Below are 24,974 nucleotides of genomic sequence, written 5' to 3'. Positions count from 1 at the left end.
ATGCAAACGGGATCGCGGCCCGTTGAAAGGGTACCAACACGCGGAACAAATTTTTCCCGTGACAATTAGCAACATTGTTTGCACGGACAATTTACCACAGGGTTGAATTAATCAGGGAACAAAAGGCGAACGAATTCGACATGTGTCGCGTGCAAGTACCCTCGCCACGAAACGAATCGCCCTTTTATTTCATTTGTCTCCTTCTCGTTTCATCTCGAGTAGGATTCGGCGAATTCTCGCGTCAATGGATTAACTCAAGCGTCTCGGATAAGCAGAGAGCGTTCAAAGCGAGCGAATAAACAATTTCTACCTTTCTTTTCTCGCTCCTTTGTGAATCCTTAACAGAATCGGCACGGCACTTTAAAAGTCTATCACGACGCGTCTTTATAGCGCGGTGCAATCGCAGGATGCACCCGCGAAGGGGCGTTTCAAAGACAGACTGCTTGGTAAAAAAGACTGTAAGAGCTTCCTCTTCGTTCCCGAGGATTTTGTGGGAAACGTTTATATCGTTGGAAGTTAAATGGAACAGAATATTGAATAGCTACTCCATTTACTTGTATAGATAGGACAAAATTATTGGTGTTCCATTTGCACATATTATTGTACAGAAAAATACTGAATCACTGCTCGTTTGAGTCACGCAATCAAAAAATTGTTTAAAATGCATTGGAATGATTCACGTTGAGCTGTACCGAAACTTTGAAACGGCCAGAGGGAACGAAAACGGGCCAGAACTATTTTCCAGCTTCAAAGATGGTCGAATGCTAGCCAAAAACGGACCGGCAACACGAAAAACAAGTAGTATCTCCGTGTATTCTATAATGGAAACGTCACGTTCCATTCGTGACACCATGTGCAACGCGATAGTCCATCGTCTCTCGTGACCCCCAAACGTGGCATTAACTTTTCCTGGCGCGGTGTGACGGCTCCACGATTAACGGTACCAGTAACGGCCCCGCGAAACAATTTAGACGCTAGAACGCGTTCATCCCGGTCGAATGTCATTATCGTTCTCCCATTTATCGTGATCTCGGAGAGATCCTCCGTTGGAATTATCGCTTAACCGCGTCTAAATAATTATCTTGCCTCTATCTATCTCTCGTCGAGATGCCACGGAACCGCGTTTCGTGCTCTTTTCAAATTCATTGGACCAAATAAAAGTATCGAGTTCCTTTAACCAGATTATGTCCAGCTTATTAATTGAATCCCTGTTCCTGCAAGCGTTTCTCTTAATTAAAACCGGTTACCTTCGTAACACGGATTGTGAAACAACAAAGTTTCGGTACTTACGAGAAAAAATATTTACGAACGACAAACTCTGCAGGTTTCATTACCTTCCTTTGATCAGATATAATCTTCAAACGGTGAAAAAATACTGACCAACGTGAATTAATTAAAAGTAAATCGGAAATATCTCCGTTCGTTGCGATGCTGGGGATAAAAATTCGCTAAACAAGGAAAAGAGATACAAAGCCGACGCGCAAACGGGGGATCGTGCGGTTGGCGTGGTATACAATGTAAAAAATTTCTTTTTACCTTTTAAATATTTTTTAATTAATGACAAGATCAAAGCCGCGAACGAGCGAACGCGAGTTCGAAACAGCTGGCAGCAATGGAAGAAACAGCGAACGTTCGAAATAGGAACGCTCCCCGTGCGCCACCGGAAACGCAACGTGAAACTTTTAACGAGCGATGATTTCGAATCTACGAGCATGATTATGAAGGCGGACGAGAGCCAGCCACCGACGTTTATCCGATTACGGTACAGTTTCGCAGAATACTTGAACGCTAAAGGACTCGTTTACTGCTAATAAATTATAGAACGTAATATCGAACTCGAGTCGCGAAAAATACATTCGCGATACATGTCAAAAGAGACAGCTCTCTGCTAAAAAAATAACTTTCAGTTGCGAGGCTTCAGAGATGCAAAACGTTTCATTGACGGTGGAACTTTGCGTCCATAAAATTAATATACGTATATAGATGCAGTTTATTATCCACGGATCGATCAATATGATTATGAACAGAATATTTTCTGTCTGACACATCCAATCTTGCTTCGCTTTCTATGTTTAAAAAAAATTGAAAAGCTCAGAGGCTCGAGATATTCCAATTCATTTGCTGACAAACTACCCCAGTGAAACGATCCAGCGTCACATGCTCCAGAATCGATCGAATCACAAGCCTCATTTATCCGTCCACAGTCTCCCGGGGTCATTCGTCGTTATTAATAGCCGGACATTTCGCCAAGTCAAGCGGTCAGAAGATAATCTCCGCACCGTCGGCCACAAACGAAAATGCCATTGCGTAATAATATTAAAAATAAAAATAGCCGCGATAACGTGTCTTGTTTGTCCACCGTGCGATTAAACGGGTCGATCGATCTCACCAGTGAAAACGAAATTTTCCAACTCGTTATCGTCTCCTTCTCTACTTTCTAAGTTTCCTTTTCAATTCGCGTCCACCGAATTCGCAGCAAGTTCGCAAGGGGATTAGCCCGTCCACGTAAGTCTTCAGCAGCCGCGAAATTGCCATCGATCAACCAGTGGCTCGAAGGCGAGTTTGTCACCTCCGGATCGAGGTGCAATTAATTCTACAAACGACTTCGTGGAACGGACAGCGGGGGCACGTAAGTAAACCCTGCTGTCAAATTCGATTTCTGACACGAGCGAGACAGAGGCCTCGAATTCGCGCGACTCGCTCCGCCCGCGAGGTCCCTCGTTACTCGATAATTAGCCGAGAATCTATTGTAAAATGCTGGGAACGCGTCTGTTCCGCATTATCATAACGGTAATCCGCGAAACACGTTTTCGTCAACTAATTAACTTTTGTGCCCGCCATCGGTTCTCCAGCTGGGCTTGTTACGCTGCTCAAAAAGGTGGTTGGTCCTTTTTAAAATTAGCAAACCGCGAAACCGTGCGCGTTCTGGTAAGAGCGGCGACATTATCAGATCATTATGTTTAATTAACGCACGCTTACTCGCGCGTAACGATCCTTAGATTTTCTAAAACTTACTTTCAGCGCGTTGCACGAAATTAATGCGCCAGTTAATGTTAATTAGCGGTTGCACGCGTGTACGTATGCATTCCAAAAAGACCGTAATCACCGTTAATGCTCTGCAAAGAGTAGCTAACGGCGTGAATACCACGAGAACGTGTCGAACTGCCGATCGGATCATCTGTTCATCCGTGGCCTTCTACGGAGTAGCCGCGTTGGCAAATCGCGTTGGCCAATCGCGCGCGAGCATGTTTCGTGTTCGAATGAATCATGGACGTGGAACCTTCCCATTCAGCGATGATGGAGGTCCACACTGTGCCACGTTGACACCATTGCCAACTATACGGGCGAACTTTGATCACCAAAGCACGATTTCGAATCGGTCGACGGCTGTACGAGTTCTAAATTAGTTTTGTTCGATGTTTTCTACGCTGTTACTCTAAATATACGGGTCGGTCTACAAATAATCGAATTTTAAACGAGCCTACCGATCGATGCGAGGAACTTTTTCTCCGAACAGGGAAAGCACAAACAATTTCTTTTCTTATACACGTGTGTTCAAATTTTATTCCACAATCTCGAGACAACGTTACACGTCTCTTGTACAACTTATTAACGTTAAATATCGCGTGCATCGTTCGATTACGAGAAAGTTCACAACGAATAAGAAGAAGAGCAAATGTCAGTAACAATTCTGACCTTCGATATCGTTAACGTAAAAAAAGTACGACTGGCACTCCTGCGTTTGTGCCACATCACATCGTCGCTACGTAATACCCGCTCGAGGATGGAGCGACGCGAGTGCTAAGCTGGTCCCCATCGGTTCAGTTAATTATTTTCACGTAGGGCTTGCGCAGCAAGTTCGCGCTAACGTTGGGAAATTTCACGGGAAATTATCGTCGGATCGGGCGCGGGTTCGCGATTCTATCTGGCGAAGTACAATGGCGCGGCCGCAAAAACTGCTTGTTCAGTGTCAACAGTTAAGAAACAACCTTGAAGCGATCGTGTGTGTATGATTACGCGTATCGAGTGTTGAAAATATGTTTGTTGATAAGAGTAAAACTCAAACATACGTCGAGCAAGAAGCGGTAAAGACAGAGAATATACGTACAGTGAATGTTACAGGAAACAAGAACCTTGTGGCGAATGCGATTAGTTCCAGATAGTTTGTCCGGTTAGTCTCGCTTGGCAAAAAATCCATGACGACAACGCGATCCTTTCTTACGCGATTTAATATTCCGCAAGAAACGCAAGAGAGCGAACCTTGTTAAGCTATTTTTACCATTTTCTATAAACGACACCAGAGAACCTCGCTTGGAACGTGTACGTTCGACTATCGTTCATTCTGAACGCGTAATATACGAGGAATTCCTTGTGTTCCGATTCTCCGGGGACGCTCGAAATAAATAAATACGAGACGGACACGAAACCGTGTCGCCAGTCGCAAAGATTGTCCCTAATCCGCGTGATAGTTGACATCACCGCAGCCTACATGGGAATACATCATCGTGTGTATGCACAAGTGGAACATCTGGATCTAGAACGACAGTTCCGTGAACCTACTCACGAAACCGGAGGCTCCATTCGTTAAAACGCGTGCTCGTCGACTGAAAGAGTCCCTTTAATCGCTCGACGAGCGCAACACGTCGACAGAGAGGAGGACGACAATTTTTCGGAGCATCGTCGCGCGATACGTACGCTCCATTCCGTGACACGTGTAACAGATCGAATCTCTGTCGGAGCCTCTCGATAAAGTACCACGGAAACGAACGAAGAAAGAGAGATCGCGTTTACTCCATCGCGCGTTAAATGAACGGAAACAACGGATCTCGATCATTTAATAAGAATTGTTGGTAAAATGTCACTGACCTTGAATCGAATTTGGTACCGTCGAGCAGCGTGCCGGTGTAGTGCATCGTCAGCTGGTCACCGATCTTTGACTTGGCGTCGCATACCTCCGGCACGTACTGCTTCTCGACCTTCAAACCCGGCTGGGCCTGGTCTGCCCTCGCGAGGGCCAGAACGGCGACGAACACGAAGAGCACCGTACGGCACGTCGCGAGCACGACACCCGCGTTGTTGTTTATGAAACGGACAGCCATGACTCAGTACGTTCGCTGGCGAATGCTCGTGAGCAACTGAGTCGGTGTAGCGGTCTACGCCACCGAGCTACCTTCGTTTCCCTCTCCCTCTGTCGGCTGGCTGCGCTGCACTTCGTTTCGAGATCAGGGGAACGCGTTGGAAAAGGACCGGAGAACACCGTGCCGCCACATTGCGCCGTCTCATTGGCCCCACGGAATATGTAGGTCTCTGCCTCGGCCTCTTTCCCTCTTTCCTCTAGCTCTCTCTCTATTTCTCCGCCGCACACCCCTTTCTCTCTTCCACCACTCGCCATCTCCCTCCCTGAATCGCGTTCCAGACCTTGTCTCTTCTTTTTTTCCCTGCCGTCTCGTTTTCCCCCGTTCCAGAGTCCCGCGCTTCCTCGCGCGGCGTCTCTTCTTTCCCCGTCGTCCGCGTCGCGACGCGGCGCTGCTCTCTACCGTTCCGCGTTTCCGTTCTCCAGCGTCGACCTTCCCTCCCTGGGACGCGCGCTGGCCGTAGCCTCGTCGCCAACGGACGGAACCTTCGCGGCTCTCTCTTTCGTCGAACCTGATCCGCGAGTGTCCTTCTTTCGTTCGTGAACCACGTCGATGAACCTTCTGCTTCTTTTCCTTGTGGTACCGGGCGGAGAACGTTCGACTCTCTCACGATGAACCCTACGTTTCGCGGTATTCCCCTGCTCCTCGTCTCTCCATTCGAGGCACTCTGTAATTTCTTCGTCGAGAAGCACTCGTCTCGAGTCGCCCCTGCAGGTGGATTTTAGAATTTTAACGGGATGTCGAGATGGATGTGGAGATTTATGTACGCGTCAAAAATTTACTTCCACTGAGTTGATGGCGGTATGTAAATATTTGTTTACGCACGCGTAATTGAAGCAGAGATATACATTTTAATTCAGAATCCAAATGACGTTGACGCGCTGAAATATGGATCTCGCGGACTCGACACCGTTCGGCGTGGTATTGTACCGGGACACGATGCACGAACAGTAATTTAACCAAGGTTACCATGTAACCTCAAAATCGATCGAGAGTCAACTTCTGTTACTCGATACTTGCTCCTGCGTTTTACACACGTGCAACGATTATGACGTGAATATATAATATACCGACATAATCGAGCAGTATCGCATTATGTGTTACTACGGTATAATCCTCTGATAAGTCGTTCTCCAAATTATACAGCGACGAATTGCGAGTAAAAAAATTCAATTACGTTACAGATCATTTAACTAATTATTTCGAATAATGTGGGGCTAAAAAAAAATCGCTACTCCATTCGTTTAATCAAACTACAAGTATTTAACGGAACAGAATTTCGAGATAAGGAAAGTTCTCCTGCAATAGAGATTCTGAGGACAAGGCTGACGAGAACGGGTTTACTGCATCAAAAGACAAAAAGCCAAGTAGAGTCGGAGGAACGGAACCGGGTAAGAAGAAGCAACGCAGAGTTTCTCAAACGCGCGGAACTAAAACTTCCCTAAAAAACGTTAACGAAGAGATAAACGAACCGAGACAGGATACAGCTGGATCGCGTCAAAAAATAAGAAACCCCGGTTCACTTTGTCCAGCGACAAGTACACCTCTGGAACATCTTCGCCGGGCGCTTCATCCATTTCCCGTTCCTCGCAAAATATTTCAACCCCCGCAACGAACGTAAGACGTCAAAGAAAAACAAACCGCCGTTGACGTCTGCCTCCGTTGACAATTCGGTCGGCAGCCTCTCCCCACGACGTCGTAATTAATTTCCCTTTACTTGTCCACTCATTTCTCAACCTTCCTACCCCATTCCGCTCCTCGTCCTACTTACCCATTTGCTCGCAGCCTCGTGAAACGTCCCCCCGGTTTCCTCCAACTTCCTCACGTTTCCACGGCTTAATCCATTTCTCTTTTTGTCAGTGACAAAGTTTACGTCTCTTTGTCGTCGCGAGACATCTTGGCTTTTTCGCATCTGCCATTATCGTCCTCTCTTTCGCGCGCTACAATTTCCCACGCGACGGATATTGTCCCGATGCGTCCCGCCTTCTCCTGCGCGTTTCCTTCGGCCGCGTTTGTTCCGCGGCCGCGCTTCCAACCCCTTTCTCTTTCACGTTGCTGGTCGTCCTACTTTCCTCGTTCGCCAGCCGTGTCGCAGCCGCAGCCGAGCGGACTCGAGCGCTGCGATACGTTCCTTCTTCTCGCGCGAACCCGCATGCACCGACGCGACGCCAGCAGTCGCGTTCTCCAAAAGTTACACGCTCGTCTCTCGCGGCTGGCGAACTCCCGCTCCGCTGCGTCCTCCTCGTCCCTCGATTGCGAGCAGTTCACTCTGACGTTTAACGGCTACCACGAATTTTGCGCGAATGTTGGACGCTCGAATGCCACTCCGTGCAGGCTCGACTTGTTTTTTTCTAGCGTTCTTTGGGGAAACTGAAAGAGGTCAAGTACACTCGTAAGATTTGGGTATTGCTGTATTACGCCATTCGTTCGCTTTGACAACATTTGAAGACTACCTCTGCTCGCCACGGTGATCGTAGCCAAAAGCAACGCGCAAAGTTGAATCGGTTCACCACATCGCCAGCATATCGCGATTGACGACGACAGGACTTTCCGACATCCCCAATGGTTGCTAATTAATACTATAGTATCGAATCGAATATTTCTATCTAGCTGCTGACGTGTCTTCGAATACTGATAAATTGATCAACAAGAACAATAGGAAACACTGGAGAAATCTCAGAGAAATTGTGCAAATCAGTGATAATGTATTTTATACGTATTCAAATTAATTTAATAATGCCCATCAACGAACAGCGAAGAATGTATCGGACAAAATGGAGGAGAACGTCTATAAATCAATAATCAATAACCATGTTTTATGGTTATTATAAATCATCGCAAAGCACAGCGATCGAGAGGGAACAAAATTCCACTCCCAAACGCAGGATCGTTATTGGATCAGGACCGCCACGAACGCAAACGTACGATGTCCAGCAAATTCTTAATCCCTGGAAATTCCATTCTTTTTTTTATTTATCCACGAACATGGCGCAATCGTTTCTAATTACACATCGAATCGCTCGGATTTCAGCGAATCGCACCCCTGTTAAATTAAAACGTTCATCGCGAGCGATCCCCACGATCCATCCTCATTGGTCCACGCTTCTTTTTTTTTTCATCTTTCCATCCTCGTCACCGGTATTACCGTATCACGACAGCTTATAAAGTTTTCCACGCTGTCGCGCATAAACTCGTCCCAATTACAACGCTCGTAACTTTGTTCACGCTTCTTTCCGCCCGCGAACTAATTCACCGGCGGCATTCATCCGGGCACAATGACGGGGCGACCTGAAAGTAGAGAAACAGCGTTCGACTGCACGCTCGCCCTGTCGCGGCTCGATAGAACGCGCGGCTTTAAGTGAATTTCGTTTTGGCGTAAATACGCGCAATTAAACGGGTCATGGTTGAAGCGGGGCTAACGACGTCGGAACATCCCTTCGAGGGACGCGAGAACTTATAATTCCACCGTCTACCCACTTCGCGAGCGAGAAAAGGAATTTGCTGGAATTGGATAAATGAAACCCCTTAATTCTGACCGAGTAATTTAAATGCTGGGAATGGCCGCGTTAAAAAGGCGCCAGATTAAAATTCTTACCTAACGTCTCGTGGGCTGGTCGAGGCCGTTGTTTCAGATGGATCTTTTTCTCCTCTTGATCGATAACTTTGTATCATCGCTCTTTTAATTTCCTCTCTACCACTGTAAGGCAAGGTTGAATGTCGCGTTTGAAAATTCGAGGGAGATACGAAAGCTGTGAACACTATTGACGCGAGATTCGATGCTAATAGCTATAAGAAATGATATTTTAAGCGGACCACTTGTCTGGTAACAGAAATATTTCTAAACGTAAACTGCATGCAAGCTGTCCATCGAAAGCTACCACTGAGAATCCCCACGAGTTCTTTCTCCTGCTCGCGGTCTCGTACAAAACGCGATCTCCTTTGCACGGTTTAACGAGAAGAAACGCGAGCGTACGTACCGTACACCATCGAATTGTCCGAAAGTTCGAAACGGCCGTACGTCGAGGGAAACCGCGAAACGTTGGCTGGCCGCGTGTGCGGCTGTTCGTTACAGGGGGTTGCCACGACGGCCCGTACCGACTGAATTTGCGCGCGGCCTCGCAGGAATCTCGACGAGCCGTGACTTTGCCCGCGCCATCGCGACGCGTCTGCATTCCGACTCCATGCATACAAATTATATGATTTGTGAGAAATTTGGCCTTTGAAAAGTTTCCAAGCCGAGCTCCGCCGTCGATTCGCTGGGACGAGTGCCCTCGGCTCCATCGAGTTGAATCGAACGTCGCTGCAGTATACAGAATCGATTAGCTTCCAGGAGAAATGATCCACTACAAAATCAGTGTACCATCGATGTTTCTTCAGGTTCAGAAAGGAGAAAGTTTCTTAGTTCTAACCATGTTCATGCGGGCTTAATTTCACTATTGCTCCTGTAGATTGTGTACCCTCGAACTGTTCGATACCAATTTCTGTTACTTTCTTCTGACTAATTAAATGACTCTAAAGTGGGTTAAAAAGATGATAAATACTCGACGCGGATAAACATCAGAAATGATTCCTTTGGGCATCCGATAGACTGGCAACTTTCAACGGGTAACGCGTTGTTAGAGAACCTACGAGTAAAAGCGACGCCTACTTTTTATTTCCGCGTAATACACCGTTTCCTGGTAATAAGCTCGTCCCCGCGGACAAGAGTTACGGCCTTCTGCAAAAATATTCGCTAGTTCGGAGCACGCGCAAGAAATAGGATGTAATACTTCGAGCGAGATGGCTGTACCGGAGAAATAGTAACGCGAGAGTTTATCAATGTATCTTATCGCGGTTATTTATTTTTTTCTCCTCTTTTTTTCAACGACTACGTATGGGTTCGTTGCCTCACTGCCGTCGAGATAAACAGAGGAAAACTACGGCGAAAGTGGAGTACAGATATAAAACTTTCGTTGCGCCGCGGTTAAATGCGGAAGTGACCTCCATGCGAAATGGCGGCGCTGTTATGCTTATTTATACCCATACTGAATAGAATTGTTGAATGAGAATCAAGACGAAACTTAATTTTGGTATGCACGTCCGCGGTTTATTTTCTAGTTTATTGTTTTCAATTTTATGTACGCACGGCGGCTGCGGGAGATTTTATTCGAATTTATTGCGGGGGCCAAATGAATGTTTCATCTCTCAATGTTGGCTGATCCCTCCTCAAATTGACTACGTTACGCATGTAAATAACTTTCATTTATGCTTCCCGTTGCTACCAGTTTCGCGTATCAACATGCAGGAAGTTAGAAAGTGCTTTTACTTTTTCACTCCGCAGCATTGTTTGTCTATTATTATTATTCATAGTAGCATTAATTCATCCTGTAGGCTGTTCGTGAAAACGCGCCGCAGCTATACGAACCCACAATTTATTTTACAGCTCGTCGTACTTCAAATAGACTAAAAAACCTCGCACAAACTTGTTCTGTAAATAACGTATCGTGCCAATCTCTTTTTACATAGAATATTCCTTGCATCGTCTGATAATGTCCCATCATATTTCCTGAGGCAACGATTTGGTGGTAACCACAATTCAGCGAAACGAGATGTTACCTACTTCCGGGAAACTTGACGTTCCATTTCAGACAAACGCGTCGACAGGAGAGATCCGGACAAAGGTGTGAAAGCAGACGTTCGCGCGGTCGAAAAGTTGGCGTAAATCGTCGCCAGTCGACGCGGCGTTTCCTTCCCGGATAATTACATCGCGTAATCAATGGCGGCGCCATTGAAACGCAGCAGCGACGTCGGCTGGTGTAACGACGCTACCGACTAATCCCAGCCACGGTTGCTTAACGCATGGAAATTAATAATGAGACAGAATGGAAATCCTGGAGCGATAAGCCTGGGATCTACATAACTCGGCTGGGCGGGATTATACGGCGACGCATCGGTGCCAGGTTGAATTGAACGAACGATCGAGAAACAAACAAGGTATCCGGTTCATTTAATCCTGCGGCGGTGGCGCGAAACTTGAAAATTTCCACGCGCGCGCTGCGAGACGGAATCACGGCAAATTAATTGTCTATTCGCGACTGGCATTCGGTATTGTTCCGGCTAAATATCTGCGTACGCTAGTCGCGCGGCTGTTATTCGTTCAAATTAAATTTAGAAATTCGTGTGTGTACGGTAGCCTGAATTAATACACGGAGGAACGAAGTAAACCGGGTGTCCGTGGGGTGGCTGGATCTGGTATATTACGTAGCGCAGACAGAACGGGTTGATTGAATGGTTTCAGACCACCTAGCGCTCTTTTGTTCGCGACTGAACTGTAAATTAAACGCCAAGCAACAAATAAGAAAGAGAGACACTGTGACAGTGAGAGAACGTGGTGTGGAAGGTAAACGATTTGGAGATGATCGAAAGTGATGAAGGTATACTTGAAGAATCCTCGAAATACATTAATCATAAGGGACAAGCACCGAATCGGAGCAACAGATCACAGTTTTATGCATAGGAGCCGCGCATAAAGCAACGACAACGCGAACAACATGGTAAAGAGATACGAAGGAAGGGTAGTTACCATTAATTTTCTCGTCGTTAAGGGAGCAGGAGACGGCATTAGGCAAATAATAACGTCACCGTTCGTCTCTTCTCGAATCTCCGCAACCAGTTAAAGCCGTATCGTTCGGGGTGAACACTCGGGGCAAAGGAATTTTCGTATTCCCGTCACGTCCCCGTTGCTATACGTACGTATACCTGCCGCATACCGTCCAATTTAGTGCCTTAGCCCACTGTTGTCCCGCGTTGCTATCGACAATAACGGGAAACACAAATAGACCGATTTGTTCTGTTCATCGTGAATACCGGGCATTACCCCTAAAAACTCGACGGGAATCTATCAAAACTGTAGCACGTGATAACGCCCGCTCGCGACACACCAGACGATAGAATTTTATCGCCGTCACTGCGAGCAAACATGTCGATCGACGAGCAAACAGTAAACGTCTGAAGCTGTAACGCGAGTATCGCGCAGAATGGCTATTTTTTGCTAGTCACTGTCGCGACGCAACGCTAATTCTCTGATCTTTCGATCAAACTGAATCATTCGCAGTAACAAATAGAAATGAAGAACGGAGATAACTTTTTACGGATCGTGTAACTTCAGCAAACGCACCCACGCCACGAGTGTTAACAATGAGATCTTACACGGAACCGCAGCAAAGTCTTAGAACTTTGTCGAAACTGCTATCGAGTGTTAAACCTTGGAGACTAGGCTTCTAGGGCATTGAAAGCTTCCAGAACCTTGGCGGTTCCTAAGATGCAGGCCATACCGAGCCTTTGAACATCCTGCAGACTCTGCAATTCTGAAATCTTGACTGCCTCGGACTACGAATAACCTTGGCAATCTACCATCCTCCAAATTAGGTCTGCCTTATGATTCTCAGATAGTGCTTGGATTCCGTTTGATTGGATAGCGTATGACGACGTCTATAGGCTATCTGATCGAACTGATTGAGTATGCATTGCATGCATAGCGTTGTACTTCTCCGCGTCGCATCGTGCGAGACGTTGTTACGTGTATGCTTCCTCGTTACAGACCGTGCTCGTTTCAACGATATCCCATATTTCACTTCCTTTGATTTTTCAGTCGTGCAACAACACACGTTCAGACACTTTGCAAGCCGACTAACCGTGTCAATTTGACGGAACAGATTCTGAGAACACGAACGTCGTTCCCCTGTACCCCCTAATGGTTTTTTCTCTCTTTGAATGTATTTTCGACGGACTACAGCGCATTCTTCTATCGTTGAGTCCCGCAATTTCGAATTAACTTCTGCGTTATCGAAGTCTGCTGAAAGAGATGTCCGTTTTCGCGAGAGATCGACACCCACGATGACCAACCGCGCGACGTTCGACTTTTCAGCGTCGCGACGGTCGATATTACTTGCATTCGAAAGTGAAACGACGATGTACGGTAGAGTGGTCGCGGAGCCCCGATCCCACGAACGCTTAAGCGGCAAATGGGCCGAGCTTAATAGCGGCTCGTTTCCATTGGGCACTGGCAGTCGGTTAAACGCGCGTAGTTTCGACAGGAAAGCTCGGAAGCACGAGCACACGTAACGCGAGCTTCAGCCAGTTTGAATGCCGGAGATAACTAAACTGGTAGCCGCGTCCGCGGACGAGTTCCGGGTTAAGGGAAACACCGACGTCTGTGGCATTCCCGCGGGATTGTTCGGCCAAAGGTTCCATCGCGTTGCGTATTACCAACTGGCTCAACACACACGACCAAGCCAGACATTTATGTTTCACGACCGATCACCAACTATTCCATCTACTTATCTAATTCTTTTCAATTCGATTATCACGCGAAGCACACTAGAGACTTTGCATACATGTAAAACAATATTCTTGCTCCGCGTTCGTATTTAAATAATGTTTCTTTCAACTCTATGCTTGGATATACGCGAATTACCAGCTTCACGATAGTTTCATTTACTCCATCGTTCAGAACCAACAGATAGAAGCATTGATAAAGAATATTGCCTCATGGCGATTGTATAAAATTTAACGCCACGGAGACTCGAGCTAATCCTTTTATCGCAGTGCGATAGCTGGATGTCTCGAAAACAATGATAAAAGCGCGTGGAACTCGGTGCGAAAAGTCAACACGACGAAACATCGCTGCACACGCACCATCGATCCACAACGCGTAACGTAAAATCTATGTCTCCCGTCGAAGTCGTTCTTATGTTCGCGAATTTCGTCGAAACGCCCTGGTTCCAAGAATTTCGACGAAACACCTTGGTTCCAAGAATTTCGCCGTATCATTAGCAACAAGCTTATCGGGCGCGGTCGACTCAGTTCGGCACGCTCGTCAATGTCGACGACGCTTCTGACACCAGTTAAGCGTCCGCGACCGACAGTGCCGGTCATGATCGCTCGACGCGAACATCGAGTAAGTGTCGATGATACGCGTGCCGTCGACGTACTTTCGCGAGCTCTCCACCCTCGCGCCTCCACGCGGATCGCGTATCGCTCGATCGAGTGGTTTCGCGAGCCATCGTTTGCGACAGTGACGACGCCAGTTTTCACGACCGCTCGAGGTGGCATCCGTTGAACGCAACGCTCCACGGGACACGAACGAGCTGCTGCTGGATCGCAGGAATTTCGCGAGGTAAGATACACCGAGCCGCGCTTGGAAAATTGGGATCCGTCACGATAGCAACGGGCTGGCTGGAAAACCCGCCGCTTCGAGGGATGATCCGATACCGGATTCGCAAATGATGCTTCCGCGGGAAGTTCTCCAGGGGGTGGGGACGCCGTTTTACGGGACGAGGGTTCCTCCGCGTAACGAATTCGAGGGAAGTTTGGCGGTTCTTGGGTTCGCTGTTTGCTGATAAGTAGAATTTGCTTGATATACTTGTAAGGAGAGCGTTTGGAAACGTTTGGATTTAATGTTGATATAAGGATAATCAGTTTGCCTCGTAGCCGAGTGAAAGATGGTTTCACGTACGCAGATGTTCGTGTAGTTTATGAAAGAAATTGTTTTAATAAGTTCTGCATCCACATATACGCTGAGAGACACTCTCATTAATAGCGTTGGTTAGATTTTAGAGACACATTTTGTTTGATACAAGATCCGGTTCTCCAAGGGGTAGTAAATGGACGTAGATGAAATGTACGATTTATTTTGTATTAATGATATACAGAGAGGCTCGTTTCGAATTATTTACGACTTCTAATTTGCTATTCGGGAGAGAAGAGGGTATATATCTATTTATGAAAATTGATTCTACGGTGTAGATGGTACGCTATATTCGTTATCTATGGAAGGGTTGCGGGGGGATATCAATGGTCGAATATCGCGGAACATCCGAAAATCGAACTAATTAAGTTCACGGCCCGGGAATAGAATCCCAATGGACATAACGGTAAATACCTTAAACTTCACGAGCCGTAACGCGAATCGATTAATCGGTCGAGTTTACACACAAGGGATTACATTTAACGTTTGCGTGGGTGTACCCCGTGTTACGTTCAATGTCTACTCCAACCGCGCAACCGATTATTAGAAAACGTTACGGGCTTTAACGCTAATCGAAAAATCGACGCTTAAATAAAGCTGCTACAGATGATATTCGCTATACGGTACTTTATATATCTACTGTCAGATTCGTTTAACTAATTTGAAAAGAGAATTAAAATACACGCGCAACAATAGTTTCGTCAACAACGCGTTGACCAGTCGAATAATTGAATTAACGCGAGCGAACAGAGATATTAGTTTCGCGATGGTCAAAGCGGAAACGCGAACACTCGCGCTAATGAAAAGGCGAAAGCTGGAGTGGCCCGTGGACCGAGACGGAACTTATGGAAATGACCAAAGGATTATATCGATCCGATGTAATTCTTGCGAGAGCGTGAGCTTTGAAATTTGTGCGGTGCCCCGCGGGAATGCGGATCTATTTGGATCGCTAATTTCGCCAGTTAATTTTAGGGAGGCTAACCATAGTAATGGAGTTTGCGGTGCGGGCTTCTCATCCGTTATCGATAACGTCGATGGCCGAACTCCGTGTACCGGATGTCAGAGGGAGCTGGACGTGTACCGAACACGTTTCAAATTCCTGCAGAAAGTTTCAGTCGAACCATTTCGCATTCCTATCCCGAACAATCGGCTACTTTCGACTTGGCCAAGAGTTGTCGAACGTGCCATCGCAAAGAACACGCGTCCCTCGGTTATTCGACTCCGATCGATCGATCGATGGTCCACGTGTTTTTTATGGAAATCAGTTCCTTCATTTTTATGCACAGTTTTTAATACATCATACCTTTTTCAGTTGCAGTGATAGGTAAATGTTTAACTAGTGGTATATAAATGTTTAACAATGGTGTGATATAGTGAATATTTCTGTGGGGATTCATTTATATTTGTTCGCAATTAATTGGATTCTCTGTTCGAAATTCTGTATGATTTAATCCACATTCACTCTTAATTTGTTCAGTTTCAAGTTTAGTATATAAGAATATAAACATGTGGAATATCGGTCGACGTGGTAGTTGTAATATTCGTACGGATTTCGTTGTACTTTTTTCGAAAATCGAGAGCACAGTGTACGTTAAATGGTGAGCTCAAGGCAGTCGTGGAATGAATATCTCAAATGTAGTCCTGCGACCAGCTTTCTCGTCTTTTTATGGCTGTCCTTGTTCTGGGTCAATTCGCAGACTCGTTGCTACCGGAACCTCGTTTCTGTATACTTTGCGTATAATAACATGTACAACTTTTAAGCAATTTCTGAACAAACTTTCGAGGAAAACAATTTATCTGGATAAATATAATTCTTTAACGCGTTGGCACATTAAATTCGAACAGAAATTTCTACAAGTCATTAAAAATCAGAGACTCTTCTATTTTTGTAATAAAAATTCAGTGTGCGCATACGATAGCAGACCAAAACAATAATCACTTACGGAATAGCCAGGCCTGTATTTTTATTATTTTTCGCGCACAGACGAACTCTAATCACGCGATGAATGGATCCCGGTTTTCAAACGGTGCTCCCATATTGCTCCCGCGAAATAAACGAGCGATTCGAGCGGCGAAATTAAAATTTTTTTCCGAATTCTTTCGCCAGCTCTTTCCCGATCCTCGGAGTCGCGTAATGAGCTTTTTGTTGCGCCCAACATCCCGCCGTTACAACGTGGAAAATAATCACGAGCGACAGTGGGACGTGTAACGTCAGAGCTCGCAATCGGGACGCGCGATTCCCTTCTGATTCCGTCCTCAGTTAATTTCGAAAAGCGTACGTCGCGGTTGGACCAAATTACTCTACTGAATCTATTATATCATGATTGGAGAGATCGTACGTACGTCAATGGAATGATGAACGATAGGTTCATTGCGCTTCGCTTGCAATTGACGCGGTCCTAGCATTAAATCAAGCACTTATTTATAGCACAAATATAGAACGAGAGTAATTGATTTGATTTTAATAATTAATTGGTGCGAACCTCGATTTTACCTATGAACAGCAACGCTTCGAAAGGAAGTTGGAGAGAAACGGAAGGGAGGAACGTGAAGAACGCCGACTAGTCGTAACCTATTCCTGGGAACTGGTATGAACGTTCCAGAGCACGGTTGTGTACATGGTCACGTCTTGGCAGACAACAGAAGTTGCCTGGATAGATCTTTCCTGTGTCAACGATTCTTCCCGCTATATTTCTCGTGAAAAATACGCGCGGAAGTAAGTCACGCCCGGCAGACCTGATAATTCGACTCGGCACAAGGGAGGCACGTACACGCGCATGACTTTTTACCTGGCTGCTCGAGTGATTAATGAATTTTCCTGCGAGATCGTATCTTCTTAATCGGTGCACAGCAACTGGAACAGCGAGTGCATTTCGTGCTGATTCGCTGCTTCCGCAGGGACCCTGAGAAACGCGTAGTTGGGAGAATATACGCGTAAGATAGGGTTAAGGGAAACTTCAAACTGTTATCGATCAGACGGAATGTTTGAAATATGGAATTCAGAGTTCCGAACGTGCTTTAACTTTTCAATTTTGTTGTTACACTGCTCGAGACACTTAATAACTTCCAACTTACGCGACGTTAAGAGTTAAACGAGAAATCTGTCATTTGAAAGCAATTAAAATGGAGTTAACGAGCTCATCAACCGGTCGGAACTTTTTAAAATAGAGTCGTGCAGCTTTGAGCGTAAAATGTGCTCGCGTACCGCGGATAGTCGCATTTTCTACTTGAAATTTTGGTTACGCGGTTTAAGCGAGTTCGTTCAACTTCTCTTCGTGCTCGATTAATTCGAACGGTACAGATCGCGCGAATTATTCTGAACTGCTATTCTAAAAAGTTTAAATACGATATTAACCGCATTATTTAGCCGTAACGAAGTAAAATCAAATAATATTCCATTGTTCTCGATTTCAGCATATTAATGGTATTTGATTACGCGTAAATTGGACAAGCTGCAAGGTTTCCATTAGACTTTAGTTTCCAGGCATTACGTTTCGATTAACGGTAACTACTTTTTTTCAATGCTTTCCAGCGATCTATACTTGCACATGTATCGTAACGATACCACGTTTTTTGCGTTCTTTGCCATCATCGATCTGACCCGCGCAACAAAAGACCTTTGAACGATTTACTATCGAATATTGTGAAATTATTTCCTGCGTGACTGCACTCTTTGATAGTCCATCGTGTAATTTTCAGCACGTTACAGCAAGAATGCCTCGTACGCTGGCATAAATCGATTAATTCGCACGATAGGCTGTATCACGCGTTATGCATTCCTTCATCAATATAAAATCGACATTTATGAACATTTAAACGAGGAAAACGTTCAGGAAAATAATTCGATAATAAATAGTTCAATAACGATGTAATTGAGTAACGGAGAAAATATTTTTCATACATATTTATCCGCATCTCCGATGTATCCTACAAACGATAATCGTTCGATTAATCTTTTGCGACAAGGAGAAATTTCTGCAAACACTTGATTCAGAGATACGCAAATACACTTCAAAAATAGAAAGCTTTGTGCCTATCGTGTGTATCGAGGATACGATAAATATACGCGCGCATGTGGAACGCGAATCGAATTCCACGAGCTGTTTAGTGGTACCAATAACGGTTCGCCAAAGCCAAGATCTCTCAAAAGTTCGATAAATCAGTGAAACATTTTACGTCGTTGGACGTACAGGTCATCAACTCTTTGAGTGCTATAAACTCTCGCAGCAAAAACAATTTCTCCCTTTAGAAAGAGGATAAAACAAACAGACAGTGCACATATAATAAAATAAACAGATGCAGATATAATAAAATAAACAGGCAGTGCACACATAATAAAATAAACAGACGAAGAGTCGAGCTCTGTCCAATCGACGTGTCAATTTCGCAGTAGATCGAAATATGCGTAGAGTTCATGTGGCAAGGCACACTTTCCACTTGTTTAAACGATGAAACGCATGAAACAGGTTTCGTGGTACACGCGTGAAAAGGAAACGCGCCATTGGAACTTTCTTCGGCGAAACGGCTGAATCACGAACAGAAATCGGGAGGCCAATTTTGAAGACGAACGATCGACGACGAGACTCCCTTCGCAGGTAGTCGAACGTCACGATCTCTCGAAACTGCATCCGTGGCGAGCGTAGAAAGTTCCTCGGAGGTCAACTTTCACCGCTCGAACCTGTTCGACGGAGGAAGATGCTACACGAGGCAACGATACGTTGAGTTACGCTCGTGGAAACCGTAGCCTCGACACGGAGGACACTCGACTGTACCGTTAGAACATACATATTTTACAGAAATCGAGGGATTGCGCGGGACATTTCATTAGCGAGATTACTCATTTCAATAATGGAATTCATGATATCCGCGAACAGCTTTTTTACACGAGACCAAAGTCCCCCATGCATCATTCAGGACTAATTAGCATCCTGACGCGTGATTTTAGCCAGATGCTCGTTAGCAAGTGCACCAACAACGATCTGCAGGGATCGACATAATTAGGTGACGCGCATTTGATCATGTCTCGACCCTTCGCAACCCTCGACGAATACTAGTTCTCCTTTTTTTCATAGATCTCTGCGTAGCCACCCCGTCGAGGGTGTCTCCTCGCTCGACAAGCAATATTCAATAGAAAATACGAGCGAAAGGGGTCAAAGGAAAACCTGTGCTCCTACTGAAAACGTCAAGTGGTCGTCGCAGATTTTTCCGCTTAAAACAGGATCACAAAAATTCCAGTCCCGATTGGCTCGTGCATTCGCCTCGTTCTTTTTTTTTTCTCTCATTTCCTACGTGTTCGTCGCACGTTTCAATGTTTTCGTCGACGTCGAACCAGGTGGCGGAACGACGAACAGCTCATAATTATCTGGCGTCATAAATCAACCGATTTTGGTGGGACGATTTTTAAATCAGATTCCACTGGTCAATATTACCTAGCCGTACTAGCTAGCCAATCCGGCTTGGCCTCTCTAGTCCACCTAGAACGCAAATATTTACGCACGGAATGAAATGCAAATTTTCGTTCGACCTGTCTCACGTTTCATCTTCTGGATTACTTATTTAAGGGAAGAAAAAATTTCGCACCCCCGTTAGCGTTTATCACGCTGACCAGCGAGAACTGATGGAGATCAGAACCAACGAAGTAACAATTGTTCGCGCGTCGATTGCTACCGACAATTTGACCTCATTGACGTCGCGCGCTGCTCCGTCCATTTTGGTTCCTCGCGGTATCAAATCGAACGTTACGCAGCAAGATTCTCGAGCACGCTGAGCGAGGCAAAGGAACGATCGAATTAATTCGTTCCATCGGCGAGAACGTCCATTAATTCGAATGGTATCCCGTTAACCTTTTTATGTCCTCATCGTTTTACCGTTAAAGGCGTGCTTTAGCTACCATTGCTCGTTGCTATTGAATTTTCTGGCAATGCCTGGGTAACGGATAGCTACGCAAGCGTTTGGAAATAGCCGTGGCGCGTTGTTTTCGCTTTGACGTGCACAGAAGCGCAAACGTAACACGGGAGAAGGAGATGTATAGTGGAAGATGCATGTAAAATAGGGGACTACGAGGTATGGGAAGATGGATAGTCCATGAGCGTGTGAAACGTGATATCTGAAAATTGGAGAACTTTTTCGTTCTTACCGAGCAACGTTTCTAACGATTAAATTGATTGAACCAGTTGCAGTAATTGAATTGTTCGATTTATAGAAAAATTCTATCTCTAAACATTTCGTAGGTGTCTTTTTCAATATCTATCGTTACGTAAATAAAGTGTCTCGTAATTGAGAAACTCTTCACACACGCGTACGTACCTTTACATATGCATACACGGATGTGTACATTCGGTAAAATATCTCCGATGAGACTTTTCATTATTCGTACATCACTGTTAAACTAACGAGAAACCGGCCGGATATTTGCCCAATCGAAACGTAAATGTGTGTATTTTATCCGAGCTAATTTGAAATTCGAGCCGATATTAATCGAATAATCGAACATGTGTATAATGTAATGTTTAAAAACGTAGGTACATTGGATTGGAAATGTTTCGAGCGTGTAAAATGGACACTGAGACAAACTAGGGGGATCCAAGACCGGTTTCGACCGAAATGTCGACGCGTATAATAATTATGAGTGTCAGATTACTGTTACTTAGATGAAAATATTCGAATAACATCGACGTATGATATTTTCGTAGTTATTGTGGACCATTTACGGTACCAACGCTGTAAGTATCGGTGACGTGTTACTTTAATAGACGTGGAATATACATTAATAATATTGGCGATAGCTGGAGCAAGTATTGATCAATTTCGATGAGTTAGAAATTTGGAACTCAATGCTAAACTGTGACGAAGGTATTAAAACACATTTATGCGCGCACACTTGTACCGAAAGTATCGCATCACAGCTTTATCCGTTCCTGTTGCGGACGAGTGGACAGCTAATAAATATTGAACATGTCACACAGATGTCAATGATTAAAATTACAATAACGGTATTTACGTCAGCATTTGACGAAGCAAACTGATTCGACGGCAATATTGAAAGGCTATTAAACGTTTGCCGCTCCAATCAAGCATAATGTAATAGATGTAAAAGCATTACACTTCTATTTGCGCCGTTTAAACGTATTTATTTACGGTTCTATTAAATTATCAGGATTCCTGTTGCATGCTGAATTTCGTCTTCAATAACTTTACAGCTTCCAATAATGAACGAGCGACTCGATATTGGAATATGTAATCCTTTATACCGATACAATTAATACTTCCCCAATTTGTATCCTCGTTCTCACATTTATCACCAAAAAACAGACGAACAACACCATCCAGCCTTTTCTCGATTAATTTTAGTGATTACAAGGCGTTCACGTTTCTCAGAAAACGGACTGCAAGATGTTAACGGAACACTTTGACGTTATCTCGCGTGTCCCTCGTTCATTAAGCGGTTATTGTAATTAAAATCATCAAAAGATTCGAGATCCACCAGCGAGAATGGCGCGAGACTTTCTTACAGAGCACAGCCCACCCAGACACGGACAATAATACGATTTCTCAGCTCTCTCTGGCTGCTTCTTCGAAGGGTCAGTGATCTCTAACCTGGTGTATGAAGGCAGCCAGCGTACGTGCACGTGCGGATCGCGACGCACCGTTACGAGGAGACGTCGTGTCAACGCAAATGGCGGACAAAATCTTGCGACCTGGTGCACGACGTCCAACGATCGACGGACTTTCATTGCATTTCGAAAACCAGCTAGAAAATAAGGCAATCAGAAGAAGAGGAGAGAGCAACGCGACGTACGTTTTAGCCGGCGAAATTGGACAAATGTTTGGATATTTTACGTGGAGGGCTGGAATAAAAACGAATCCAGGATACAGAAGTGCGGATTGGAACGGACAAAGCGTGGTTTCGAACTTTTTTTTTTAATCAAAAAACTTTCTGACGACGTCGAGCCCCGATGACGGTTTAATTGCATGCGGCGCGACGGGAAGTTCAGGCGAACAATAAAACGCAGGAAACGCGTTGCGCGAATGAAGATTTTTATTAAAAACTCGACGAGCCGGGTCCGGTTTCCGTGAACGGTTTCCCAGGTTCGCCGACGAAAGGGAAAATACGATGTTACGCGGCGCTGTGACACTTCGGTGAAATTAAAACTTGGACGGCGTGTGTGCCGCGGATGATGCGGGTCCGTGCAGTGCGCGTCGAAAATGATTTCAGGAAAAAGGAAAGTTCGATCCAGCGGTAGAAGAGAAAAGAAAGCTAAGCTGCAGGATACGTTCCCATTTTCTCTGTATCTTCCCATAAAACGAGTCTCACTTCAAATGAAAAATAAAAAGTTCATTTCCAGCTAGAGAGGAATCGTAATTTTCCAAATACATTCAGGGACCAATCGCAATGCCAGCATAATCTGAAACTTTCGCGCGAATTGCAGCGTGCGCACTTAAATCGAGACAAAATTCCAGACTTGGAGTACAGAAGAAATCCGGTTGACATCGAACGATGCACCCCTCCTCGCGTTCGAGCGTTCCACTTTGCTCGAAACATTTTCCGTGTTTTCTCGAGTCACCTGCACGGGTCGAGAGAACTGCAGTTTTGTCAAACGCACGCGGTTCGGACAACTCATTCGAACCGTGTGCAAGGGGCTTAAAATTGTGAGCCAGGCAGGCTGACAAAGACCGCAGTCTACGGGGCAGTGGATTACGTCGATGTAGCTAATGTAAGTAGATTCAGCCAGACGCATCTGCCCTTGTCTGGATTATTCTACTTTATCGGATGTCTGGGGCGTCTACCTGATTGTACTTACAAGTAACTGGATCATCATACACGGACTTGAACGGAGTTAATCACTATCTTAGTAGAGGAATTTTAAAAACTGGAAATAACAGTTCCGTTTTAACGGCACTGCTAGTTAATGCGATAATTTTTTACAAATAGAATGTGTAAATGGAAAAGTGTAATGGAATGTGTAAATGGAAATTTCAAACTAAAAAAAAAGTACAACTTCCCGTGCAACTAGATCAAAAATTCCAACGGCATTTTAAAGAGCGTTCCAAGGCGCATCTTTTAGCATAGAAATTACACAAAAAAAATTCCAAAATTTTTCCGAAAATCACCCAATACCGGACGAATGTGTTGTTCGAATTCACGAAGCTCAGTGTTAGTCATTAGTTTTGTGCGTGTGAAATGGGATATACACGTGGATCATCTGAGACGACGTTAATATTAATAAATTAACTGCTGGCTACTTGCCGTGATTAATGTTGCAGAACGTTGCCCGGGGACTTTAGGAGTTCGGTAATTACAGGTAAAATCGAACAATACACGGATCGGTCGGAGGTTCGGCAACCGCCTCGATTATACGCTAACAGCGGGGCGCGTTTCCAAGGCAATTAAATGCGCGCCTCGTAAAGTGTTGTTAATATTAAATTAGATTTCGCGTCCCACGAACGTGCGTAAATTACCGGATTAAACGAAACATTAAATTAACGTTAAATTAATTAATCCCCGCTTGGGCGACCGTGGACCGATTCCCAATTACGTTCTAATTAATTCTCGAAGTATGGCAGCGTCGTTAAGGACAAGAACGGAGTGCACGTAGATATGTGAACACCCTAAGCTACTTATTTATACATTGCTATATATACATTTAACAATTATTATCAGCCGCACATAATTTACTGAGCAAAGAAGAACTCATTACTTTCCTCATTCTCTACATCTTCTTTTAATATCTAACTTCAGTAACTACTAAGAATAACTTCTCACCCTCTGGCGACAAAAACTAGCAGGAAAGAAAAAAGGCCGAAATCGAAGTACACACCTTCTCGCAAAGTTTAATGGACATCAGGAAGCACAGGAGGGTGGTCGTTGGGTCCCGAAGAGGGATTCGATGTAACTCAGGCGGGGGACTCCCGCTTGACGCCGAAGACGTCGGGGAGAGATTTATTTTCAATCGTGGAACCCCGCGATCCGTCGAAACGCACGGCTTCTCGTGTCCGTGACGGTACCCGTGGTGTGTTGTCAAAAGCCGCTGGTGGATGGTACGTGCTCGCGGCGCGAAAGAGCGTTGGCTCGGCCACGTGGCCAATTTTCTTCCGACAATATTGACCTACCCCCGCGCCCGCGGACGGCGGGCCAAAAATTCCTGCGGATTTCACGTCGCCGGTAGACGGAACAATGTAGATACCGGACGAGTGGCTAATCCGGGATGTTCGACGCGAAGACTCGATTACACTGCGGATTTATCGGCGAGGCATTGAGTGCTCTAAGCCCACGGACGGGGGCGCGTTTCCGAGGAAATCGAGATTTATATTCCGTCCGCGCGCGCGACGTC

The 24,974-nt window shown here is 45.3% G+C and overlaps 2 protein-coding genes across 3 annotated transcripts in view; both read right to left on the bottom strand.

Annotated features, from left to right (window-relative positions):
- Positions 1 to 5,149, bottom strand: part of Fkbp14 (peptidyl-prolyl cis-trans isomerase Fkb14) — a 97,224-nt gene extending 92,075 nt beyond the window's left edge. Inside the window, exon 1 of one of the 2 annotated variants that reach the window (XM_076892505.1) lies at positions 4,867 to 5,149. In XM_076892505.1, coding sequence (XP_076748620.1) covers positions 4,867 to 5,099 — 233 coding nt within the window. In that variant the 5' untranslated portion in view covers positions 5,100 to 5,149. The remainder of the gene's footprint in view (positions 1 to 4,866) is intronic. The other variant, XM_076892506.1, reaches the window with a different exon arrangement.
- Positions 1 to 23,744, bottom strand: part of LOC143422093 (RISC-loading complex subunit TARBP2) — a 373,185-nt gene extending 349,441 nt beyond the window's left edge. The window contains exon 1 of the mRNA XM_076892493.1: positions 23,723 to 23,744. The gene's annotated coding sequence lies outside the window, so the exon portion shown is untranslated. The remainder of the gene's footprint in view (positions 1 to 23,722) is intronic.
- Between the last annotated feature and the right edge of the window lie 1,230 nt (positions 23,745 to 24,974).

The sequence above is a fragment of the Xylocopa sonorina genome, chromosome 3 (assembly GCF_050948175.1).
Source record: "Xylocopa sonorina isolate GNS202 chromosome 3, iyXylSono1_principal, whole genome shotgun sequence".
Lineage (NCBI taxonomy): Eukaryota > Metazoa > Arthropoda > Insecta > Hymenoptera > Apidae > Xylocopa > Xylocopa sonorina.
This window is presented reverse-complemented; position numbering and strand designations above follow the sequence as displayed.